The sequence below is a fragment of the Daktulosphaira vitifoliae genome, unplaced genomic scaffold (assembly GCF_025091365.1).
Source record: "Daktulosphaira vitifoliae isolate Bord-2020 unplaced genomic scaffold, ASM2509136v1 Scaffold_5, whole genome shotgun sequence".
NCBI lineage: Eukaryota > Metazoa > Arthropoda > Insecta > Hemiptera > Phylloxeridae > Daktulosphaira > Daktulosphaira vitifoliae.
Window position 1 is genome coordinate 11,191,310 of NW_026099576.1, and position 24,754 is coordinate 11,216,063.

The following is a 24,754-nucleotide window of genomic DNA, read 5'->3' on the forward strand; positions in this document are numbered from 1 at the left end:
CCCATTTTTCCTACGCTGGATATATTGATCCCATTAATTTGTAGTTAAATGTAATTGTAGTCAGAAAGTAATAACTCAATGCAGCCAGAATATAGAAGGTTTCAATAAATTATCTTTCTAGCCACTTGATAGTATTGACCTAACCTAATATTCATTTTACATTGTACGTATGAATCTCTTCTGTAAATGTGTAGAATTGTGAATAGTATAAAAACATAATTTTATATACTCCGTTGTATACCTATAAAAAATGATAGAGGGGTAGGATTCGCCATGATAGCCATCAGTTTGGAAATTGGTCAAGGACCTCGTAAAATCAAGCGATGGGACTGCTATTGTACTCGTATATCTTAAAATAAACTTATTTTTCAATTTAGTGGCGCAATCTACATTTCTAAATACTACATTTAGCTATTATCATATTTAAACATTGATTATAATGATAATAAACAATTAATGCTACAAAAAACATTGCAGTGAACTGGTATTTTATAAGTATTATGTGGACTCTTACAGAATCAAGTTTTTTTCCTATGCCTTCACAGGGTAACATCTATTCCTCTTCGGTGTTAACAACTGTTGACGGTAGTCATAAAATTCTTATAGCCTTTCAAAAAAAGAAAATAATTACTCTAGAGCCAGGGATTGAAGATGGTGAAATTGAACCTATTGCAAAAGAGTTAAAATTTTCCAATATTCCAAGTAGTATTATTTAATTTATAATTATTTAATTCTGATTAAAAATTTTAATATCAATTTTTAGGTAATGTAGAAATTATTTCAATTCATTTAATAAATAAATCCAAAACCTGTAATCACTTTGCAGTTGGAATAACATATCTTAAGGTAAGTTAATCCAATTACATTAAAATAAAATATTTTTACTTAAAATTATTTTATTTGCTTTTGTCAGTTTTATATAAACATTTAGCTTTTAAAAAAATCCTTGTATAAATATTTCCAAATATTTTTAAAAAGTTTTAAAATGAAATAATTTTAACTAATAAAAAAAAATAAAAATTAGTATTTGAAAGACTAGGAGTGTATTTGGCGGGTTCATCAAGTTAGGATCTTCTAAAATTAGGAACTGAACTAAAAAGTATTGCATGTCATGTAAGTAATGCAACTTAAAATTTATTAGAATTATAATTTCCAAAAATGTTGATAATTTTTTAAAAATTACTATTTTTTTCATGAGAATGTATAAAATTAAAAAGTATATTATCCTCCAACAATCAAAATTTTTAAGACCACCAAAATCTATTAAAAATACTACATATTTATTCTTATTTGTATTTAAATAATGAAAAACAAATTGTTTTCTTCTAAAATTAACTTATTTTTGAGAAATAGTATTATTTTATTCATATTACTAATAATTAATACTAAATAAATATTTTAATTTTTAATCTTTAAAAAATGTTTTGAATATTCTATTATATTGAGTATATTAATAAATAATATAGAGGACCTATATGCTTAATAGCACTCTGCATTACAACACTTTCTTTAGTTTCTTAAGGTTATTAACAATTGGCACTTTTTATAAAAAACATAAGTATAAACTAAAAAATTATATTATAATAAGGTGAATAAGAATTTTACTCAAAAAAAAAAAAATTTAAATCTAATATATTTGTGCTAAAATAAAAACAAATAATTTAAACTAAATTTTTATGAATTTTATCTAAAATTGCTTAACACTATCTATCTATTGTAGATTATAGGAGATGATGACCCAGTTTCTTACTTAAATATTTATTCAGGCTCACAGAATTCAGCATTAGAGACTATAACACAAAACTGTGAAGTAATTCAATTAAGTTTTATCCCTTATCAACTTAATCATGGTACATATTTAAAGGAAACACCTGAAGTAAAAATACTCTTTTTAATAGTATTTTGCAAGTATTTTAAATCAGAGTTTATATTTTATTTAGGTTATGTGGTTATTGTCTGGAAGTGATGGTAGAATACATGCATACAATGTAAATGAACCAATTCAGGAACAAAATATATTAAACTACTTTGTTGAGTATCAAGAATTAGCGGATTCAACAATATTATGCTTTGATACAAAATCATTCAATAACTATAAAAAGTACTTTTATTTCTTGTTGTTATAAAATAATGTGTATAATGTTGATTATTATTTTTAGAAGGGTATCATTCTTTGGATGTGAATCAGGCTATACAATGTTTTCTATAGTAGATACTACAAAGAATCAAATTTTACATTATTTTTATGAACATTATCAATTTCCAGTTTCAGTGATGAAACTATTCAATCTTAATAACAAAACAGTCAAATTAGATAATATCTTAACAGGTTAGTAATAGTAAAAATACATTGCTTAGTAGCATGCATAATGTCATGGGTAAATTGGGTTGAAGCTATAAAAATAGCTTCAACCCAAGGCTTTATAGCCTTTTATAGCGTTTAGCTATAAAAATCTAAGCTGTGTAGACTTTTGAATAAAAAAAAATTATTAAGAGTAAGGATTATCTAATAGTTAGTATCATTTTTATTCTTTACTACAATTTTGAATATATACAGTTTCTTTTTTATAAATTAATAAGTTAATGCTTATTAACAATATTTTTTTCAAAAATCAAAACTTCTTTTGTTAACAATTGAAAAATAAAATTTTAATTTATAAACCTAAAATATGTAATAGAGTCACTAGACTTATAACTGAATGTTTAATTAGTAATTGCTATGACTCAATAATAATTCATTTTTGAACAATCTTCCATTTCAATATAATGAATGTTGTAGTTTTATCAATTATTAAAAAGTTATAAAATATTAACTTGTTTTAAAAACTTAAATTAATATAATATAAAAAGGAAACTTTACTTATTTTTATATATCAATGATTACAAAATTATATTATATAAATGGAAAGAACTCAGCAAAAAACATAAATTATTCCTATCACTTTTTCTATATAATTTTCTAGTTAAAATGTATAGTTCCAATATAAAGAACCTTTCAAAACAAAAATGTATCTTTTTTGATTCGTATATGGTTAAATTGACAAAAATAATTTTTTGAAAAAATTAGACTTTTCTAGCTGTTGCCTGAGTCTTAAAATTGTCATGGAGGGTTATTGATTTCCTACTATCTAAAATTTGACCATTAGTGGTAATAGCATTTATTTTAGTTGAAAAAATGGAAATCCATATAATTAATGAAGTGATAGTATATATATAAAAAAAAAATACTATTTCTAGTATTTGCATCTAATTGTATGTTTATGTTACAGATAATAACATATCAGATAGTGATTGTATAGATGAAAAAAACAAAGTTTGTTTGCTTATAACAAATGCAGTTGAACCTTCTTTAGTTTATATGCAAGTACTGGTCTCTCACTAATAATTTTAATAAATATTAATTTACAATCATTAACTTAAAAATGTATTTTTAGGAATGTCTTAGAGGATTACTTAGGTAATATGATCATGTTAACTAATAGTGACAGTCATGATGCAATAATTTGTGCAACAGCTGCTGATGTTAATTTTGATTCTATAAACGAAATTTTACTTGGATCCTATGGTCATGTAATAAATACATTTAGATTAAAATTTTAAATTACTTTTTACTAGTAAATAAATTTTAAAAATAAAAACACAATTCATAAATTAAAATAAAAGAATATATATACATGTACTATACTATATCAAAATTTAAAATATCTAAAGAAAAGATTTTATCACATTTGCATTTATTCTAGTTTTAACTTAAAATAATTAGTAGTTTTTTAATTTTAGTTAGCCATAATACTTAATTTTCATAATTATTTATTTTTTATACTTGGTACATTTTTTGTTTTAGAGTATATTAATATACACATTTAAGGGTGATAAATGGTTAAAAGAGCCAGTTATAGCATTAAGATATCCCATTAATGGACTTTGGTATTTAGATATAACAAATCAAGGCGTAAAAGATTTAATAGTGATAAGTGAACGTGGTATTCACATTTTTAAAGTAAGCACTAATAAAAATAAATAAATAATACTTATATATAGAAAATAGTTTTTTGAATAAATCATATATTTAATTTTTTTCTTAATGTAATATATTTAGTATATATTGTTTAAAAGTTTTATATTTTTATTTTGAATTATCATTGAATTTAAAAAAATTATGAATTACTCAATATCATATTGGCATATAACATGTTATTAACTTCAAATTCTCATTTATAGTACTCATATAAAACTATTTTTTATTGTTTCTAAAACCTCGAGATTGATGGTTAATCTATCTTCAGTAAAAGGGATGGGAATTCTAATTATTGAACTGATCTGTTATTCAGCAAACAGAGCTAACCATGACAGGATATTAAACAATGACCGTTCACTATAGGCACTGTAACATACCAATTAGTTCACACCATTCCTGTATAACTTAAATTTTTTTTGTAATTTTATACAAATTATTATTAAAAATTTATTTTTTGAAGAAAACATTTTAGCTTCGATGCAAAGCGGAGAAGGTATTAATTTTACTATGTGTTTTTTTTTTTTATGTCTGTTGCCACTTTTTCTCAGCTCTCTCTGGACCAATTTCTTTCAAAAATACGTCAAAAGATCACAAATCGTATCTAGTTGAAGACATTACCCTTAAAAATTGAAAAAAATTCCCTCGTTCCCCGCAAATGGGGGAAATATCCAAAAAAATTACAAATTTAAAAATCGCTAATTTTCGAAATTTTTTCACTTTTTTTTCTTAAAACTTCCATAACTTTTTGAAAAATCAACAAATCAACATAATTTTTTTTTATACTAAAACCTTAGATATTTACCTTTCATTTGATATCATTTTTTTGAAAATCTATCACTTAACCTGCTCATTGGGGGGGATTTAAAATGGCAACTTTTTTACAAAAATTAATTTTTTCAACTTAATTTTTGAAAATGTTCCGGAAAGACTGCGTCCTTTAAACATATATCAAATTAAAGCTTATTTTATGTACTACAAAATGAAAAAAAAAAATTTGTCCCGACACTTTTTTTTCTACATTTAAACGGCTGCCGTAGTTAAAAAAACACTATTTTTGTGTTAAAATTTTCGATTTTCGATTTTAAATTTTCAACTTAAAAATGCTATAACTTTTTGAAAAATGTATATATCAGCACAAATTTTTTTTTTCTAAATACATTATAAGAACATCTTTTATTTGACATACTTTTTATTAAAATTGGACAATTTCCCCTTATATAGGGGGCGTTCAAAACTTAAAATATTGTAAAAAACATAGATCTTTTTCAACTGAACTTTTGAAAATGTTCCGGAAATACTGCGTCCTTTAAACATATATCAAATCAAAGGTTATGTTATATACTATCAAATGAAAAAAAAAAATTTGTCCCGACATCTTATCTTCTATGTGCAAATGGCTGTCGAAAATTCAAAAAAAAATGTAATGTTTGCGATAAAAATTACATTTTATCGGGATGTTTTTTGTACTTAAAACTGCCATAACTTTTTCAAAAATGAACAAATAAAAATAATATTTTTTTGTATTGAAACCTTAGATATTTCCCTTTCATTTGATATAATTTTTTTTGAAAATCTAACACTTATTCTGCTCACTGGGAGGATTTAAAATAGTAACTTTTTTACAAAAAATAACTTTTTCAACTTAATTTTTGAAAATGTTCCGGAAATACTGCGTCCTTTAAACATATATCAAATTAAAGCTTATTTTATGTACTACAAAATGAAAAAAAAAAATTTGTCCCGACACTTTTTTTTCTACATTTAAACGGCTGCCGTAGTTAAAAAAACACTATTTTTGTGTTAAAATTTTCGATTTTCGATTTTAAATTTTCAACTTAAAAATGCTATAACTTTTTGAAAAATGTATATATCAGCACAAATTTTTTTTTTCTAAATACATTATAAGTACATCTTTCATTTGACATACTTTTTATTAAAATTGGACAATTTCCCCTTATATAGGGGGCGTTCAAAACTTAAAATATTGTAAAAAACATAGATCTTTTTCAACTGAACTTTTGAAAATGTTCCGGAAATACTGCGTCCTTTAAACATATATCAAATTAAAGCTTATTTCATGTACTATAAAATAAAATAAAAAAATTTGTCCCGACGACCTATCTTCTATGCGCAAAAGGCTACCGTATTTAAAAATATGCTATTTTAACAAATTTTTTTTTTATAAATTAAACACTATCTACAGATTTGCATCGAAGCGTTTTTTATGATAGTGATTTTAATCACTGTCAGATATCATCTATACTGGACCCCACTGTGCCGCCACCCCACTGTGCTGGGTTTTTTACAATATTAATATTTAAACTATAACCTTTATGACATTATTTATACAAATCAAATGATTAGCATTAAAAAATAAATTACAATAGATTTTTAAATTCAAGGGGTAGTGACATATTATGTGAAAATAACTTAATTCAAGAGGTGCTAAGAAACCTTTTTAAATTGACATACCTAATCATTTATTTAACATTTTTTTAAATTATGTTTTTACAAAAAAACTTCTTTTAGCTAATTTTATGTAATACTGCTTTAAGAAAGTTTATTATTCACTTGACACATTTTTTACTAGAAAGTTATAATATTAATGGAGAAAAAAATGTTAACTATTGTTAATATGTTAAAAATTTTTTTAGCATGATCCACGTCATATATTAGACATATTGAAAAAACGTTTAAAAACCAGTAAGTAATATTTTTTTAATAAAATTAATAACTAAAGTTGTATCACATGAAACCAAACTTCTAAATATTGTTTTTTATGTATTAAATAAAAAGTTGTTTTTATTTTAATATTGTGTTTTTTATCATTTTTTTATTAGATTTATAATTTAAAAATATTATTATAAGTGTCATACAAGGTTATAAAATTAACAATTCGATCAATATTTTCAATCGTCATTTTAAAATTAAAATAATTTTAATTATAGTTTTTTCAATTATTGAAAACTATAATTGAATAAAGTGTGATATCTTTTCATATTAAAACATCATTTTCATCAAAATTAATGAATGAACCTATTAAGGTTTAATTATTTGTTATAGCAATATCTCATATATTAAATATTTCCATAGATCCAACTATAAAATTAATATTATGACATTTGGAATTTATACAACCCAATTATAATTAATTTCTCTGTAAAAAATAAGAATCATTAATTGTCCACAATAATTTTTACACTTATTTTTTGTATATATAAAAGTGTTGTATAAAATGAAATCACATATTTTAAGAGAACACTTAAATTTAAAATAAATTGTAATAGATCCATAAACATAGCTAATATAGTTTAACCTTTAGTGACAAGCACAGTAATTATTTACCCCAGTCAATTATTAATATTTTATAAATTATTTATTGTATTCAAATAATATAAAGAATATGATATTTTTTATTTATAAATTAATAATATACAATGAATAATTAATGAAAATTAAATAATGTAAAGAAGTTTATCTCACACATACAACTATATGGTCTTTTATCGCACAACACTAAAGGTTAATGGTTAAAGAAAAATTTTTAATAATAGGAAAAAATCCTATACCAAACTCTGCTTTTAGTATCATGAATGTAAAATGTTACATCACATAGAACATTGCAAAGGGAAAATAAAAAATATTTAAAATTTGTTTGAAAAATTTTATTTAATTTTCCAAGTTTTAAGTTTTTTATAATAATGGAAATTTTAATTTCTAGATATAATTTCTAAAAATATATAATTATTATAATCTATAAATTGATATATTTCAGTAATAAAAATTAAAATATATAACTATTATATTATATTAAAACATAAACATGATAAATTGACTTAAAATACTATCATATATTATTTATATTTTTAAATTGCACATTTATTAAAATATTTAAATAAGAAAACTTAGTATCATATGTATTGTTAATTCTTATAAAAAGTTGTACTTAAGCTATCAAAATAACATGCTTAAGCGAATCTTATTCATAAGAATTAATTGTAAATATGACCCTTAGTTTTATAAAATATATGGAATAAATGCTCTTCTTTTTTTTGGATATAACTTAAATGTTGATTGATACCACCAATGATTAAGCATTGCTGTTTCACACTGGTTGCTTAAAACCCAAAACACTACATACGGCCAAATTTGACTACCCCAAAGAATAATATAAATAGCTAAATACATGAGTGCTTCGCAAAACAAATGTGGGCATGAAATCTTATCAAAAAGTCCACCTGTTGGAATTTTATGTTCATATGTTACAACTTGGCCTTTTTCATTCACTCTTAATTTAGCTAATGTTTTATTGGTAGTATATTGTTCTTTGAAGGCCCAAATAAAAACAGATGAGCCAATAATCAGTTTTATATTAATATCAGACATAGAGATGTATGAATTAAAATCCATAGATGGTGTAGTGAACGGTGAAGGAGCTTCTGCTAAAATAGCTGTTATACATCCAAAATAATGTATATAGCCTATAGCATAATGTGAAATATTTATTGTGGATTTTGAAAATACACTTAAGTAATGAGTCTCATAAAATCTTCTCCAACATTGAACTAACATACAAGTTACAGCTATTAAAGTAGCTGTAGCATTATAACTTGTTCGTCTATTACTTGAAGCAAAAAAATCAAGAAAATTATAGATTATTTCTGGAACTGGCAATTTAAAAACAATAGTAGAAAGAATCAATAAAAACCCTAGAGTTGCCCAAACAGCTGCAAAAATATAAAAATGCTTGAACCATCTTTTAGGAACTTCCAAATAAGTAACAAGAAAATGTTTCCTTTTGCTTGAAAATTTACCATACCTAAATGATTGCACTATAGAAACTGGAAGTCTTGACTCAATTGAATTTATTAATATACTTAAAATAACAATAGCAAAAGCCATTCCGGCAAAAACTATTTTTAAAATAACCACATCCATTTTAAACCACAAAATAACAGTCACTATAACATAATTCAATTAAAATAAAATTTACTACAGTTTTGACAAGACAAGAAACAATATACAGTTATTTTTACAGTTAACTTTGAAAAAGTTCCACGCTAAGAATTGATAAAAAATTATCACCTGTTCGTGCTACTTCATCTGCGTGTCGATAGTTTTTATTATTTCTTCGTTTTCTGTAACTAATTTTTATTATTTATATTATTTACACTTTAAAATATTTCATCTTAAAAAAAATTATTTACGAAACAAGTTATCATATTTTTCAAAAATTCAAATAACAAATACAAATATTATCATTTCTTTTTTTGAAATTCATAATACATATCTGATAAGACTAAAGGTGGCCAATACGGCCTTAGATGATAAGGTTGGGTTGGTAATGAGTCAAAAAAGTTAAAAATATAGTCTGCAAAATATATATATATATATAATAAATATACAAAACATACCTTTATAATCTCAAATTCCTCTAAAAACGGCGCTTTTATGGACAACATCTGAACATACTGAACTCAATAATCAGATCACTGATAAAAAAAGTTCACCGACATTATATCTAAGGCATTGGTAGCCATTATGTCTTATCTCCATTTAAACAAAATTCATAACAATTTCATTAAAACTCTATAATCAAAAAACAATTTTTTTTTTGGTTAGTTTATTATGTATGAGTTGGAAAAATAATTTTTGTAAGCTTGTTTAGTTTCAAACTCAAAAATTAATGTAAGAATATTATTACTTTTAATTTCTAAATTGTATGGGGAGTGAAATTTAAATTTAAAAAAATAAGAAATAGTCTTTCACTAATCGTTACATCTGTTCACAGAATATTATTCATATCCACACTCATCATCAAGCTGCCAATTTCGGCATTGTAAATCCCCCAAAATGTAAGTATAACCAAATATATCATTTAGTTTATGATTAATATATGTCTCTTATTACAGCAAAATGCTACCGGTGTGGAATAGTGGGACATATAGCCCGGGAGTGTAAAAATCCAAAACGTAAGTACCATAAATCTAAGGTACTATTTGAATTTACAGACTTGGATGGTACACAAAAAGAAATATTCCAAATAGTACATTTTAAATAATTATTTAAATAAAATCATTTATGTAATTAGTAATCAATTTTGGAATATATAAAATAAAAGTTATAATTTATAATAGAATTATATTTAAGTGTTTTAACTAAAATAGTAATTTTATTTTGTTGTAGGATGCTACACATGTTTGAGAGAGGGGCATTTGGCCGGCTCATGTCCATTTTAATTTTCTTTACATTTTAACATATTTTTTATTTTATATCATTTTATATTTTGTTTTTTAAATTTTCATTTATTTAATCTTATGTTTTACATAATCACTGTATCACTTTATTGATACATCATATTCATTTGGTTAAAATGACATTATTCTTTTCAACAAATATAATTAAATAAATAACTTAGAATTATCTTTAACAAACACATAATGTTTAATTATATTACATTACACACGTTTCAGTTATAAATAAATTATTTGTCATGTAAAAATCACTCTTTACCGAGAAAAAATCAATTTATTAATAGTCATTATTTTTTACTCTATTATTATTATTAAATACAAAATGTCAATCCTATTGTCAAGTGTAAACAACTATATTAACGTTGTATAAAATGTCAAAATGATTTGTCTACATTTCTTATGTAATAATTTTATATTTTATTCTGTCTTATCAATAACATTGTAAGAATGAATATACATATTATAAGAATTGCAAAAAATAAAAAATAATTCTACTTTCAATTTCCTATTAGTGTCAATTGCCCACTTATATTGCTATATCGTAAATCGTCGTATATGTTCACGGAAATTAATTTTTTAAGTCACTTGCCAACTTTGTTGGTCACTAAATCTTATACCATTGAAAAGCCCACAAAATTTGCTATTAGAAAAACCTAATTTTGCGGGGTACAAGTGATGGGAACGTACCTCCCCATGAAGTTTTATACAAGAATATATTCATATATCGTAAATCGTCGTATATGTTCACGGAAATTAATTTTTTAAGTCACTTGCCAACTTTGTTGGTCACTAAATCATATACCATTGAAAAAATGAAATATTTCAAAAATTCATTTTGTTTATAGTCGTTGAAGTCTGACCATACAAAATAATGCATATAGTAATTTAGTGATTTCTATCAATTACTTTTAATTCAAAATTATTAAATAGAAAACCCCTTGATAATAGCGGTTTCTGCAACCTAATGTTCATAACTAACCAATATGGTTACTAAATTTTTATCAATGGTTACTTATCAGTTAATTTCGGGTGCTAAATTCACGGACATCTAGTATTTTTGAAATTTTTTAAAAAGTTTAGTAAGTACTACAGTTTTGATTTCTTTATATTAAAGTGTGTATCGAATTACAAAAATGTTAATATTTAATTATCATATGAATGAAGTTTCCAACTGTTGTTACTGGTAAAAGTAATTAATTTTAATTCAATTTAATTTGGGAATATCCCTTATGTAACTTTTTCAATCATTTTTTAAATATTTAAATCATTATATTTTGGATCTTACAATTTACTATCATTAAGATATGAAATTTTCAGATACTTGTTATCATTAAGATGGCTAAGGGAACAAAAGTTAAAGTCTATTTTTTTTCAATATTATTTATAAGTTCATAAATAGTTTGGGTTGTATTTTTGATTTTATTAAATATTTTACAAAGTCATGGATTTTATTGGTACATTTTTATAAAAAGAAAAATTATTTGCTTCTTAAAACTATAACAATATTTTTTTTTATCCTTTCTAGAATTAAAAAAACCTTAATTTTAATTTTCTTTAATGAAAACTTTTGTTACCTTAAAAATATGATTGAAAAGATTAATTGAAAAAAATTACTAACAATTTTGTTCTTACAATTTTTTTATTGAATTAATCGTTAATTTATTACTTATTAAAATTTAGTAACTTTTAAAAATTATTAGGGAATTAATTTTTAATTTATTAATTATTTCATTATTAATAATAACAAAATTCTTCATCTTTCTATTTTGTCACATAAACTAGTTTATATTGTTATAATATTATTATTATATTATCATTCAACATATGTAAATCTTATCTAAAAATTCAAATCTCTATTACAAGAGTCTAGAATTTAAGAAACATATCAACCAAATTTTTGTCAATTATTAGTGTATTTCAGACAATACATAAAATATTTTTTAATATAAAAATTGCTTACCATTAATTAAATTAAAGGGTACATTAAAAAAAAAAACTATTGAAATTTTTTCATTATCTAAAGTATATAATGCAAAATTAACTTTGCTCTTGAAAAGTAAGGAATATGTTGATATGCATCATAAACCTTAGGACCATAATTAATAATCGCATATTCCTATATTTAAAGCAAGTTTACCAATTTATATTATTATTATTATTAAGTATTATTATTATAATATTATTATCACAAACTTCTGTGTTGAAATTCGATTGTTAAACAATCTTAAAACACAAATGGTTGATTAAAAAAAAAAATTTGGAATAAAATTGTCTGTTCTATTTTTTTCTATTACAATATATATAAAGTTAAAATAGGGGTTCCCGTTTAAGAAAACTAAAATTAATATTTTTATTTTTCGAAGGGATGGAAAAATAATAATTTAACTATACATTTTTGATGATTTTTGAACCAAATAATTATACACTTTACAATAATTTAATATTTTCAATAATTTCTGAGAAAATGATTGTTTTATAAAAATTTATCACTTTGTATCAAATTAAATATATTTTTTTGTTATTTTAATTTTTATATTTATTGCACTCAGTACCGGATTTGATTTTTTATTATGAGAAGACTTTTAGTTAGATTACTATATATGAAGAATTTTTACTAAAGTAATAAGATTACTCTAAATCATAAACTCAAAAATCATTTTTAATAATGAAATGTGATGACATTTTTTTCTTAATAATTTTTTTAAAGAAATACCTAAAACTTGCTAGCACAGTGGTATAATATGTTAAATGATTTATAAGAAGCACTTAGAAGTGAAAGTAACAAAATTACTAAAAATTAAGAAATGATATCTTCTTTATGCTGTTTAAATAATTGATGATAAGTAGCACTATAATGAAAAAAATCCTCATTAATCAAAAGTGATTTAAATTTTGCACTTACCTTATTATTTTTTAAAATTTAACTTTTACCCCATCAGTTTCATATTAGCTTCGATGCGAAGCGGAGAAGGTATTAATTTTACTATGATGTGTTTTTTTTTTTTTTTTTATGTCTGTTGCCACTTTTTCTCAGCTCTCACTGGACCGATTTCTTTCAAAAATACGTCAAAAGATCACAAATCGTATCTAGTTGAAGACATTACCCTTAAAAATTGAAAAAAATTCCCTCGTTCCCCGCAAATGGGGGAAATATCCAAAAAAATTACAAATTTAAAAATCGCTAATTTTCGAAATTTTTTCACTTTTTTTTCTTAAAACTTCCATAACTTTTTGAAAAATCAACAAATCAACATAATTTTTTTTTATACTAAAACCTTAGATATTTACCTTTCATTTGATATCATTTTTTTGAAAATCTATCACTTAACCTGCTCATTGGGGGGGATTTAAAATGGCAACTTTTTTACAAAAATTAATTTTTTCAACTTAATTTTTGAAAATGTTCCGGAAAGACTGCGTCCTTTAAACATATATCAAATTAAAGCTTATTTTATGTACTACAAAATGAAAAAAAAAAATTTGTCCCGACACTTTTTTTTCTACATTTAAACGGCTGCCGTAGTTAAAAAAACACTATTTTTGTGTTAAAATTTTCGATTTTCGATTTTAAATTTTCAACTTAAAAATGCTATAACTTTTTGAAAAATGTATATATCAGCACAAATTTTTTTTTTCTAAATACATTATAAGTACATCTTTCATTTGACATACTTTTTATTAAAATTGGACAATTTCCCCTTATATAGGGGGCGTTCAAAACTTAAAATATTGTAAAAAACATAGATCTTTTTCAACTGAACTTTTGAAAATGTTCCGGAAATACTGCGTCCTTTAAACATATATCAAATCAAAGGTTATGTTATATACTATCAAATGAAAAAAAAAAATTTGTCCCGACATCTTATCTTCTATGTGCAAATGGCTGTCGAAAATTTAAAAAAAAATGTAATGTTTGCGATAAAAATTACATTTTATCGGGATGTTTTTTGTACTTAAAACTGCCATAACTTTTTCAAAAATGAACAAATAAAAATAATATTTTTTTGTATTGAAACCTTAGATATTTCCCTTTCATTTGATATAATTTTTTTTGAAAATCTAACACTTATTCTGCTCACTGGGAGGATTTAAAATAGTAACTTTTTTACAAAAAATAACTTTTTCAACTTAATTTTTGAAAATGTTCCGGAAATACTGCGTCCTTTAAACATATATAAAATTAAAGCTTATTTTATGTACTACAAAATGAAAAAAAAAAATTTGTCCCGACGATCTATCTTCTATACGCAAATGGCTACCATATTGAAAAATATACTATTTTTGTATGATAATTATGGGTTTTGTATTTTATTTTAATAGAAGTTGATGTTGCTTTTGCAATTATCCATCAATTTTTTAAAATTAAACACTATCTACAGATTTGCATCGAAGCGTTTCTTATGATAGTGATTTTAATCACTGTCAGATTAAATCTATACTGGACCCTACTATGCAATGTCTCCACTATGCCGCGACCCCACTGTGCTACCATTTTTTTTTTTTACCATTAATGTTTGTTGTAAAAGTTTTGTATTTAGTTTCATTAATTCTATATAAATATATATATATAAGACTTTGAGTTATGTTACTAATTAAAATATTTGATTATAATTAAACCAAAATTCAAATATTTTAGACACATAAGGTGTTTAGTTGCTATGTATTTTGTTTCGTAATTCATATTATATATCATATAATGTTTTCTTATACCATGTTTAAGAAATATTTTATTTATGTTATATTTAATTATAAAAACTATTAATTAGGTAATATTAACAGTTTTTTTTATTCTTTACATTTAAATTTAAAAACTGTATATTTATAACTGATTAGTAGATATTCATAAAATAATTTTGTAAATAATATCTATGATGTTGATAAAAATAATATTTTTGTAATAAGAAATACATTAAGAATTTATTTGCAGTCGTGTGAAGCAATCTGCAATGAATTTGGCTTATATTGTACTATATTATAATCCAATATCATTAATAAATATTTTATCACTTATGTTAAGATTGAGGTTAGACAAATATTCTTCCAACCTAAATTAACTATGCTTAATAAATTATTCAATGTTCATATTGGACCGCTTTCCTCCCCATGAAAAAAAATCTGAACTCCTTCTCAGACCTTTTACTCCAGTAAAACGAAATTCTTTCTTTTTGTCCGGCTCTTTTGACCAATCCGAAAACATGGTAAATAATGCATGTATTCCTTTGGTTACTTTGTTTTGATAATTTTTTTTGTCTTCATTTTTAAAATCATTAAGCTCCCGTTTTTCCATTTGGTGTTGTTCGTTGTAACTATCTATTTCATTTCGTTTGCCACCCCAACTAGAAAATGTTTGTTTTGTCCTGACATTTTTGTCCATTGATCTTTTCCCTCCCCAGCTTGAAAACGCTGGACGTTTACCCCAATATGGGTAAGTATTCTGTCTTTTTCCCCCCCAACTAGAAAATACTGTTTTCTGTCTTCGTTTTTCTGGCATTTCCAAGTAATTTAAATCTATTAGACGTGACGAATTTTCTAATATGTTGCATATATCTGCACTTGGTTCGATTTCACATAATTCATAAGCTTCTTGGAATGATATAATTGTGTCCGATTTAATTTCTTGGTTAGTTAGCTTCAAAATAACAATGAACAGCCACGATAAACTAATTTTTTTCATGCTGCAACGTAATATTTAAAATTAATTAATATTATCATAACAAATTATTACTACTATACAACATAAGACTATAAATTATTGAGATAAGTAATAATTAACTTGTATTGAATTTTTTTAAGAAATATCGAGTGCTAAGTCCTATATATCCCATTAATTTGTACTAATTGCAAATGAATAAGTATTTAGTGCGGGGGCATTATTTAAAATAATAGAGACTAAATACTCTTCAGTCTCTCTAAATCTGTCTATATGAAGAGTGCCCATACATGTACAAATTTAATACCTTTTGATCCAGTGAATATTTCGTGTTACTTTTTTTTACATTTTTAGTTTTGGACTACGTTAAAAATATATTATTTATTTTTTAATTTTATTGAAATTTAAAAGTGGCCATTTTTTAGCTCTATTATAATAAAATGTTTATTTCATCGATATCAACTTTATGATATCATGACACATGTGATCATGTGGATACATCTGGGAAACGAATTTGTATCGAACTAGAACATGGGCGTTCCTTACAAAAATAAATAAAGTTCCTTGCATTACCTAAAGCTAGATCTATCTTAATTTAATAAATAAACTCATAATTTAGTACCTCCCTTTGAAGATTTCTTTACTTTATAAATTAAAAGTTGTATATCTATTATATTATAATTTACTTCAATTTGTAAAAAATGATAAAATAATGTGTACTTATGTAACAACGATGAAAATGATAATGTATTATGTGAGGTATATAATAATGATATTATTACTTGTGTATACCCATTAAAAAAAAATGTCAAATCAAATTCCCACCTGTGCGATATTAATAAGGATACAAGGGAATAACACACGTTCTGTTACAAAAATTCGAACTTGAGTTCATTTGGCAAACAAGAGGTATTGATTAATGATCGAAAATTGACAAATTATTTTCCACTTTTGTATGTAACAATCATTATTTATAGTTTTAATTTTCAGTCATTTTTTATTTTTAATTTGTTGCTAAAAATACATTTTCGCATAAAATAAAATGCAAAATATTCATAGGTGTGTCTAAAAGGAACGATGCTTAGGGGAAGCCCGGATAAATAGTAAGTTGAGGAGAAAAAATAATAATATTGTTGTCAAACAGCTTTTAATAAGTAATAAAATTGTGAAATAATCTCAAATTTTAAAGACTGCACTTGAAGTTAATTTTTTATCTGTAACAAGTTAAAACAATTTTTTTGAAAAAATTAAAATAAGAGTTTTTGGTATCAACATTTTTCTTTAAAATGTATCTATATAATGACCATCTTTAAAAAAAAAATAATTTTTAAAATATTTTTTGTAATTTCGAAATTAACATTTAATTAACAAATAAAACATTTTTAAAATATAGTTTTATATTTTATAAATTGATTAAAAAATATAAAATGTTATGTAGATCATAAGTTATATGAGTTATCAGTTAGATCTGTTCTTGTCTGTGTAGATAAATGATCATATATAAGTCATATATATATATATACCATTCCGAGTATAAGTATACTTCCAATATTATGTTAATCTGCTGTACCTTATGTTATCGCCCTATAATAATTGTTCTATTTTTTATTTTTCTCACTATAGTATATAAAAAAAATTAAATTTGTAGTAGATGGTAATTTTTTTTTTTTAACTCATAATTATATTTTATTTTATATTATGGGCTTTCACTTATTATAAATAAATAAATACATGAATACATGAATACTGAATTTTTATTATTACATTAGAAATAGGTAAAATATCTAACAAATACTACATTAAAAGCTAAATTTGGTTACAGTAAATCATATTATTAAAAAAAAATTATTTAAATGAACACTTAAAATTCAATTTAAAATTAAAAAGACATAATAATTATTTTTGTTAATCTATGTTGTATAACAACTTAACCTTTTTAACCTAGTCTTATTACTCATATAACATATGTATATGGTATGTAATAATCAGTTTAAAGTTGCCTAGTTACTATAATCGTTTTTTGAAATTGTCTGCTAATTATGAAATTACAGTATGTGCTTATAGCCAAGACCGTATTTTTGGAAGGGCGTGGTTAGGGTTTTTAAAGTTAAAAAATTATATATATATATATATATATATATATATATATACAAGCAATTTTATTGTAAACGAGATGCGACGATAACTTACTAAACAACAAAGTCAATTAAAATGATTTTTATTCGTGATAATGACCTTTTTTTACTCATTCAAGTTTTCAAAATGTTATGAGCAAAGAAAAGAAATTTCTCTTCCTTTTAGATTGTTTTCCGATTATTCCACTGCTAATATTTTTATCTATTAATACAATAAGATCATACCTAACAAGTTTTCTCTTTTTTTTAATCAGTTTTATTTGCACTGTGCAACAAATATGTACTCGTTATATGAAATATAAGACTTGGTTTTATATGCGTAAGATGGGAGAAACACAAAGGCTCAACTCTACAGAAATTTACCAAAATTGAATGCATTGTTTAATAAAAATTATTTTTTGGAAGGAAAAATCAAATTTCACCCTCTCTCCTTAACTTCATCGCTCCTTTTAGAGTGGTCAATTTAAAAATTGGCCACCCTTCGACTATGCTTAGTTTACCCTACTCTCTCCAAAAATTGGTTCCTACTACGACTTACTTAAGGTGCTTTTGTATTTATTACATTAGATATCATTTATTATTATTATTATTATACTTTATTCAATAATAAATCAAAAACGTCCATTTTAGCGAATACTTAATATAAATAAATTGCATATAGACACTTTTTAGTATGGAATAATATCAGTTGCGCTTATGAATTAAACTCAAAAACCATGCTATTTATACTAAAAGTAACCAAATTATAATACATTGTTGAAATAAAAATTTACTTTATTTAAATCAATTTAATAATTTTAAAACTATTTAAATTTAAATAATCTATATGTACTAAGATTATTTTTTGATCAAATTATGTTTGGAATATGAAGAATGAATATCTTTTTAAATGAGCCATTTATAAATTCAAATTAACTTTCGTTTTATGTAGTAGAACTTTCAATTTATTTCGCAATATTGTCGGTTAAAGTTTGATTACTTAAATAATCTAAAGATAACCATATTATGTTTATTTAGTTTTCAAACAAAAATTTGTGAAAGTGTTTCAAAAGCAATACGATTTGGCCGTTTTTTATGAGATCACCTCAGGAGTATTTTCTTTTAGACAAAAATAAATGTATTATTTTTGAAAACACCTCTTTTGACTTGATGAGTAAAAGAAATTTTATTAAACAAGAAAAATAGGTATTTATAAAGTGATATTTTTTATTCAAAAAAAGTTATTGTTTTTATCATTGTTTTATTATTTGATTCCAATTTAGGTATGAACTAATGATAATAATTTTTTTGTAGCATTTATTTATTGAAGCTTTATACCAAACGACTTACTTATTCTTTTTTATTATAAATATTAACCCTTTTCCAAAAATTGTATTATTTATTATTTTTAGACAAAAATATAATACTGTAAATCGTTTATATGAAGATATCCGAGATCCGTTGTTAATGCTATTATTTAGTTATTATGACATTTATCTGAACTTAAAATTATAATAGGTTCAGTAAAATGTCAAAATTCTCATTCATAGAAGATTAACAAATAGGATAGTAAACAACATAATTCCCGATTGTTTAATTTATTTATGAATTATATAACTACAACAATTATTTTAATTAGATATGAAACAAGCCATACCGTATTGATGTATTGAACTACTTATCTACTTTATACAATTCGACTAGTATGAACCGTATTTGAAAATTTTTACTATAACATTTACCCAAATTAATAAAACACATAATTATTGTCTCAATTTTGCGCAAATTACTTTTAAAAAGTAATAAAACTTCAATTACTCGTTATATTTTCAAAAAGTAATTTAGAATTTAAAGTCACTTATTTTGAATTTAATAAAATTATTTTACTTAATATAAAAAAATTAAAACTACCTAAAATTACATGTTTTTTTTAATTTAGAGGTTGATTACTCAAAGAAGATAAATAGTTGAACGCCTTTCTTCTTTAAATTGTATAATACATAAAAGACCTTATTTAATTTGGCTTTAAATTGTGTAAATTTGTTCCATTGCAATGTAAAAAATTTCAAAGTCGGCTACATTTATCAATAATTGTATAATTTTTTGCTTTAATGTCCAATAGCCCTAGTAATCAAGATTTCAAATAGTTTTTCTTTTTTTATTTTAAAGTACATTGTGTTAACTTTAATTTAATGCCGATTTAAAGAGATCAAGTAATTTGGAGCATTATCAAAAATTAAAAAAAAAATTAGGATATGATTATTTTATGCCCCCACAGTTCTTTGGTTAATGATTGGATTTTCAAAAAATATATTTTGCGAAAAGTCAAATGTTTGAAGTATTATTAGTAAAAACTTCATGATAAACCGTCCAGTTTTCAAAAAGTTTATTCAATATAAAGTGAAAACTAAAAATATAAACATTGATTGTTTTATGGCAATTTTAATTTTGTGGATAATTTCTCTTTACTACCGATTTGAAGGGAATTTTTTTACAAACAATTTTATTTAGTAAAAATCAAATTTACAACAACATAGATTATTGTTAATAAGTTCCGTATATTTTTTTCAACATTTTTGTTATATACGGTTTCAATATTTAATTTTTTTCCATCATTGTCCTGAATATTTTTTTTTAATTGAGCTTAAATTTTTTCCAAAATGCTTAGAAATTCAAATAATAATATTTTTTTGTTTTTGAAGTTTTTTTCAAAATTAAATCAGAAATAATTTTGAAATTTGATTTATTACAAATCAAATTACTTTGGACAATTTTTTTAAGCTATTTTAATGCTTGGCGCCTCTTTTGAATCTAACATATTTACAATATCACAATTTTTTTCATAATTTTTACAATAGAAAATAACAGCAGTTATCTAAATGTCCCAACGAATAAATAACAAGCTCTGGTGGTAACGAAATTTTTGATGCTTGAGTCTTAAATAATTGAATACGCATTGGTGTTTTCAAAATTTTTTTAACACTCGATACAAACATCGACTGTCATATGATCAGTTTATTACCGGTCGGAGGGATAAATTTTTCAAAATTTTAGCACTTATAGCTTCAACTAAATACGTTTATTGATTTTTTGACGTATCATTTGACAAAATCGGTCCTGTAGAAGCGGAAGTATTTGCACTTACGGACACCAAATAATAATAATGTACACAGAAAAGTAAAACCAATAGCTTCTCAACATCAGAGCTAAAACCGTTTCATAAAACACACCCCCTGTAACGATTGCTTAAATCGACTATTTTGTCATTTTCATGTTCATTCGGCAAATTATGGATCTTTTTTTGAATATATATATTTTTTCAAAGAATAATTTATGATTTGCATAAAAAAATATAACTTTAAAGTAAATAATTATCTAAAATCAAAAATATATTTAAAATAATATTAATCCACAAGTAATCAATTCTCTTTATAATGAAGCTATCTTTTATTTTAACGCGTTAAAAATAAAAAAATATTGAATAAATTTTATTTTCGTATTTAATTTATATATTATTTAATTGACAAAAAAAAAGGAATTACATTCCTTAAATGTATTACAGTAACGAGTAATTTCAGTTACTTTACTATACAAGGCATAATAAGATATACTAATAGTAAAAATATGTTTCTTTATATTTTTGTTTTTAATTTATTATATTCAAGATATTTAAGTAAAACCCTTAAAATATACTCATATTATTATTAAATCATATGTTAAAAATGCTTGTTCTATATCTAGAACTTTATTTAAAGTTGTGCTTGGAGAATGTTTTGCCTATAACATCTTGAAAAGATGTTATAGGATTTGTATTTAAGATTCTCTTGGTAACTAAAGATATATATTGACATATTACACGTATAAGATTAATTTTGTTTGATTCAACATTGATTTACTGAAATTTAAATGTAATGTTATTTTTAATTCCTAATGTTATGGAAAGAAAAGCGGTGAAAATATTAACGATTAAATTAATCAATAATCTAACTTCAACAATATATTCAAATAAAATTGTTTTAATTATAAAATTAATTATTTTTATAAATTATTAATATCACTAATTCACTTATCGCCAATTTGATTTCAAACTCTTTGGTGTAATAATAAAATTAAATGTTTTTAACTCCTTTTTATAAACCTATTTATAATAAAATAAAACAATTTTAATATATTTAGAATGTGCAAAAAAGTTTCAAATGTATTTATTTTTTGGATTTAAGATTTTACAGCGATTATTGGCTTAGCAGACCGATTAAAGTTATTAATACTTTTTAAAACATTACTCGATAAAATATAATTTATTTGTGATATTCACTATCAAACTTATAGCTGTTCAAACTTCTACTTGCTGTATTTTTATCTTCTGTTTCATAAATATATAATTGTACATTATTAGAAGATTTATTTGCTTATTAATTCTTGCAACTTCATACAGTAAATAACTTTTTTACATAGGATCCTTTAGATAAAAGATACTTAATAGGTAATTATAAATAAAAGAATATTTAATGAAAAATAACAATGTACAATAATATTTAAGGTAGTCGAAGTTCAGATGCATGAAAAAAGTTAGTACCTCTTAAAGTATAAAGACAAAGAAGTAACTTAAAATTTAAATTTTACATTAATAAATTAATTAAATGCAAAAAAATTCTAAAATAAAGGTACTTTATGCAACATGTTTAGTAAGTAAGGAAACAGGTCAATAGTTTCAAACAATGAGATCGATAGAAACCCGTTACCTTAATAATAATAAATAGGTGTGTCAAGTTACGCATTCTATTTCGGCGATTCTATTACATTACTTATAAGACGCTATTTTTAACTTGTTATAAATCTTAAAAAACTAATTATATTTTATTTTACCTAAAAAGATTTTTTATTGAAAAAAATAATTTCTATTTTTTAATATAATTTTCACTTAGCTGCCATCGTTCTGATCTTTAAAGAGTTAATTCAAGTATTTATTGTTGCAGTGTATGACTGTTTATTGACGCATGTTGCTGTCTTAACTACTCGGACTTGTTTTGGTATTCTAGTACTTTACATTCACGATCATTTTTTATAATATTTTATAATGTCTGTACAGCCCTATAGTTTTGAACAAACTCAGGAAGATATACGTAGGTGATCTAAATTTTTCATAAGAAAATTTTCCTACCGCTTATGCTTAGAATTATGTGTATAAGAACGATCGAGAAATAAAAATAAAAGTTGGTAATCTTGTAATAGGTGCATATCTTTTATTCTTATTTTGAATGTATTTATTGCGTTAAATCTGAATAAATTAATAATTTACAATTAAATAATAATAATAAATGACATAAAAAAATATTTGATTATTTATCAATAATTTTATTTATAATTAGCTATTAACAAGTGTATAATAATGATAAAATGGTGTACAAATTTTAAATTTAAATCAAGTGACAACTGATATGATTTCTATGGAAAAAAACCTCAACAATTAATTAAGAATAAATTCTAAATATGTCCATTATAACGTCAATACACAGTTAAATACTGCAACAATAAATACTTGAATTAATTATTTTTACACTTTAGAACGATTGCAACCCAATGAAATTATGCTAAAATAAAGAATTTTTTTTTTTCAATAAATGAGCTTCTTATGTAAAATAAAATATAATTAGTTTTTTATGATTTATAACAAGTTAAAGATAGTGCACCATATATAAAATGTATGTCACGTGCCTATTTAATATCACCCGTAAGTCATTAATGAGAAATTTGAATAAAAAATTTTAGCCTCAAAAATTGTAGCTATTTGTTATTTTTTAAATTAATAAAAAAAATTTGATTTTTTAGTTGGCTAGTCCTTTAAAAGTATATTTATTGCAAAATTTTCGGTCATTTTGTTCTTTATTTATTTTTAACTATGCCAACCTGTTAAACACAATACCAGTTAGTAAGAAAAAAATAGGATATACATTTTTAATAATTATTTTTTTTTATCAATTGAAATAAATTTTATTATTGAGAGAGAGAAAAAGTATAATTTAAAGTTGCTGTTTATTATTATTTTTTTACATTATTTATAACTTCTATTCTTTTTTCATTAAGTCATAAGTACCATAATATTCAGCTTAAATAAGTTATAACACGTATACTAACACATTATTTGAATGAAAAATTTTATTCTTCAACAATAATGTTCCCAAAAATAATAGTTAATTAATAATAAATACATCTTTTTATGCTTGTATCTAACATTACTTTTATTTTTCAAATTTTCAAAGATTATAAAAAAAATATTTATTTTAAATTCTTAGAATATTCCCTGAGAATCTAACAAGATTTTTAAAAACAATTTGTATATACCAATCACCAGGTGTGTGAGTTGTGCCCCTGGGCTTTAAAGGGACTTTCAAGTTCTGATGATTACTAAAAATACATTTAAGATTAATGTTCTTTATTTACCAAAAAATTTTTTTAATGGCCTCACAAAATTTATTTGTAAAAGGTCCTATAAATTTTAGCACCGATCCTGATTGTTTGTACTCCGTATTTGTAAATACTGAATTTTCATTGTCTTATCTTATTTTTTTTTCAAATAAATTTATTTCCATAATAATTAATATATATAGTATATTATTAAGGATCCGCGTATTTAGGTATTTTCTAGGCTAATAAAAATTTTTCATAAATTTATAATAAATATTACTTTTGATAACTTTTTTTTTTTTTTTTTTTTTTT

General features: G+C 23.1%; 4 protein-coding genes and 2 long non-coding RNA genes across 14 annotated transcripts in view; 3 read left to right on the forward strand and 3 right to left on the reverse strand.

Moving 5' to 3' along the window:
• LOC126907808 (polyprenol reductase) overlaps window positions 1–11,427 on the reverse strand; it is a 38,418-nt gene extending 26,991 nt beyond the window's left edge. For 3 of the 7 annotated variants that reach the window (XR_007704620.1, XR_007704622.1, XR_007704618.1), the window contains exons 1-3: window positions 11,319–11,427; window positions 9,433–9,607; window positions 9,104–9,162 (exon numbers count right to left, since the gene is read on the reverse strand). Coding sequence is in view for 1 of the 7 variants with exons in the window: in XM_050689413.1 (XP_050545370.1) it covers window positions 8,036–8,956 (921 nt within the window). In the remaining 6 variants the exon portion in view is untranslated. The other 4 variants (XR_007704621.1, XR_007704619.1, XM_050689413.1 and 1 more) reach the window with 3 other exon arrangements.
• On the forward strand, window positions 439–6,829 carry LOC126907799 (KICSTOR complex protein kaptin-like). Its single transcript, XM_050689403.1, has 9 exons — window positions 439–702; window positions 764–846; window positions 1,721–1,876; window positions 1,941–2,101; window positions 2,160–2,329; window positions 3,270–3,360; window positions 3,435–3,570; window positions 3,845–4,000; window positions 6,673–6,829. Exons 1-9 carry the CDS (start codon window positions 501–503, stop codon window positions 6,727–6,729), a joined length of 1,212 nt encoding a protein of 403 aa, XP_050545360.1. The 5' UTR covers window positions 439–500; the 3' UTR covers window positions 6,730–6,829.
• Window positions 9,560–10,486, forward strand: LOC126907814 (uncharacterized). Its single transcript, XR_007704623.1, has 4 exons — window positions 9,560–9,706; window positions 9,810–9,873; window positions 9,931–9,990; window positions 10,205–10,486. It is a non-coding gene; the product is annotated as an uncharacterized LOC126907814 (long non-coding RNA).
• LOC126907812 (COMM domain-containing protein 4) overlaps window positions 11,320–24,754 on the forward strand; it is a 24,856-nt gene continuing 11,421 nt past the window's right edge. Inside the window, exon 1 of one of the 2 annotated variants that reach the window (XM_050689418.1) lies at window positions 11,320–11,351. The gene's annotated coding sequence lies outside the window, so the exon portion shown is untranslated. Of the gene's footprint in view, window positions 11,352–11,375; window positions 11,456–24,754 lie in introns of those variants that run through there. The other variant, XM_050689417.1, reaches the window with a different exon arrangement.
• Window positions 13,212–14,075, reverse strand: LOC126907816 (uncharacterized). Its single transcript, XR_007704625.1, has 2 exons — window positions 13,945–14,075; window positions 13,212–13,693 (listed from the first exon to the last, which is right to left on the reverse strand). It is a non-coding gene; the product is annotated as an uncharacterized LOC126907816 (long non-coding RNA).
• LOC126907811 (uncharacterized) overlaps window positions 15,076–24,754 on the reverse strand; it is a 10,398-nt gene continuing 719 nt past the window's right edge. Inside the window, exon 2 of one of the 2 annotated variants that reach the window (XM_050689416.1) lies at window positions 15,076–15,947. In XM_050689416.1, coding sequence (XP_050545373.1) covers window positions 15,341–15,946 — 606 coding nt within the window. In that variant the 5' untranslated portion in view covers window position 15,947 and the 3' untranslated portion in view covers window positions 15,076–15,340. The remainder of the gene's footprint in view (window positions 15,948–24,754) is intronic. The other variant, XM_050689415.1, reaches the window with a different exon arrangement.

What these genes read in the sequence shown, in the direction of transcription:
- LOC126907799 (XM_050689403.1), top strand. Translation starts at nt 501, where the DNA reads ATGTGGACTCTTACAGAATCAAGTTTTTTTCCTATGCCTTCACAGGGT. An exon ending in GAACCTTCTTTAGTTTATAT is followed by an intron (nt 3,361 to 3,434) that starts GCAAGTACTGGT and finishes ATGTATTTTTAG; the next exon opens with GAATGTCTTAGAGGATTACT. An exon ending in GTGGTATTCACATTTTTAAA is followed by an intron (nt 4,001 to 6,672) that starts GTAAGCACTAAT and finishes AAATTTTTTTAG; the next exon opens with CATGATCCACGTCATATATT.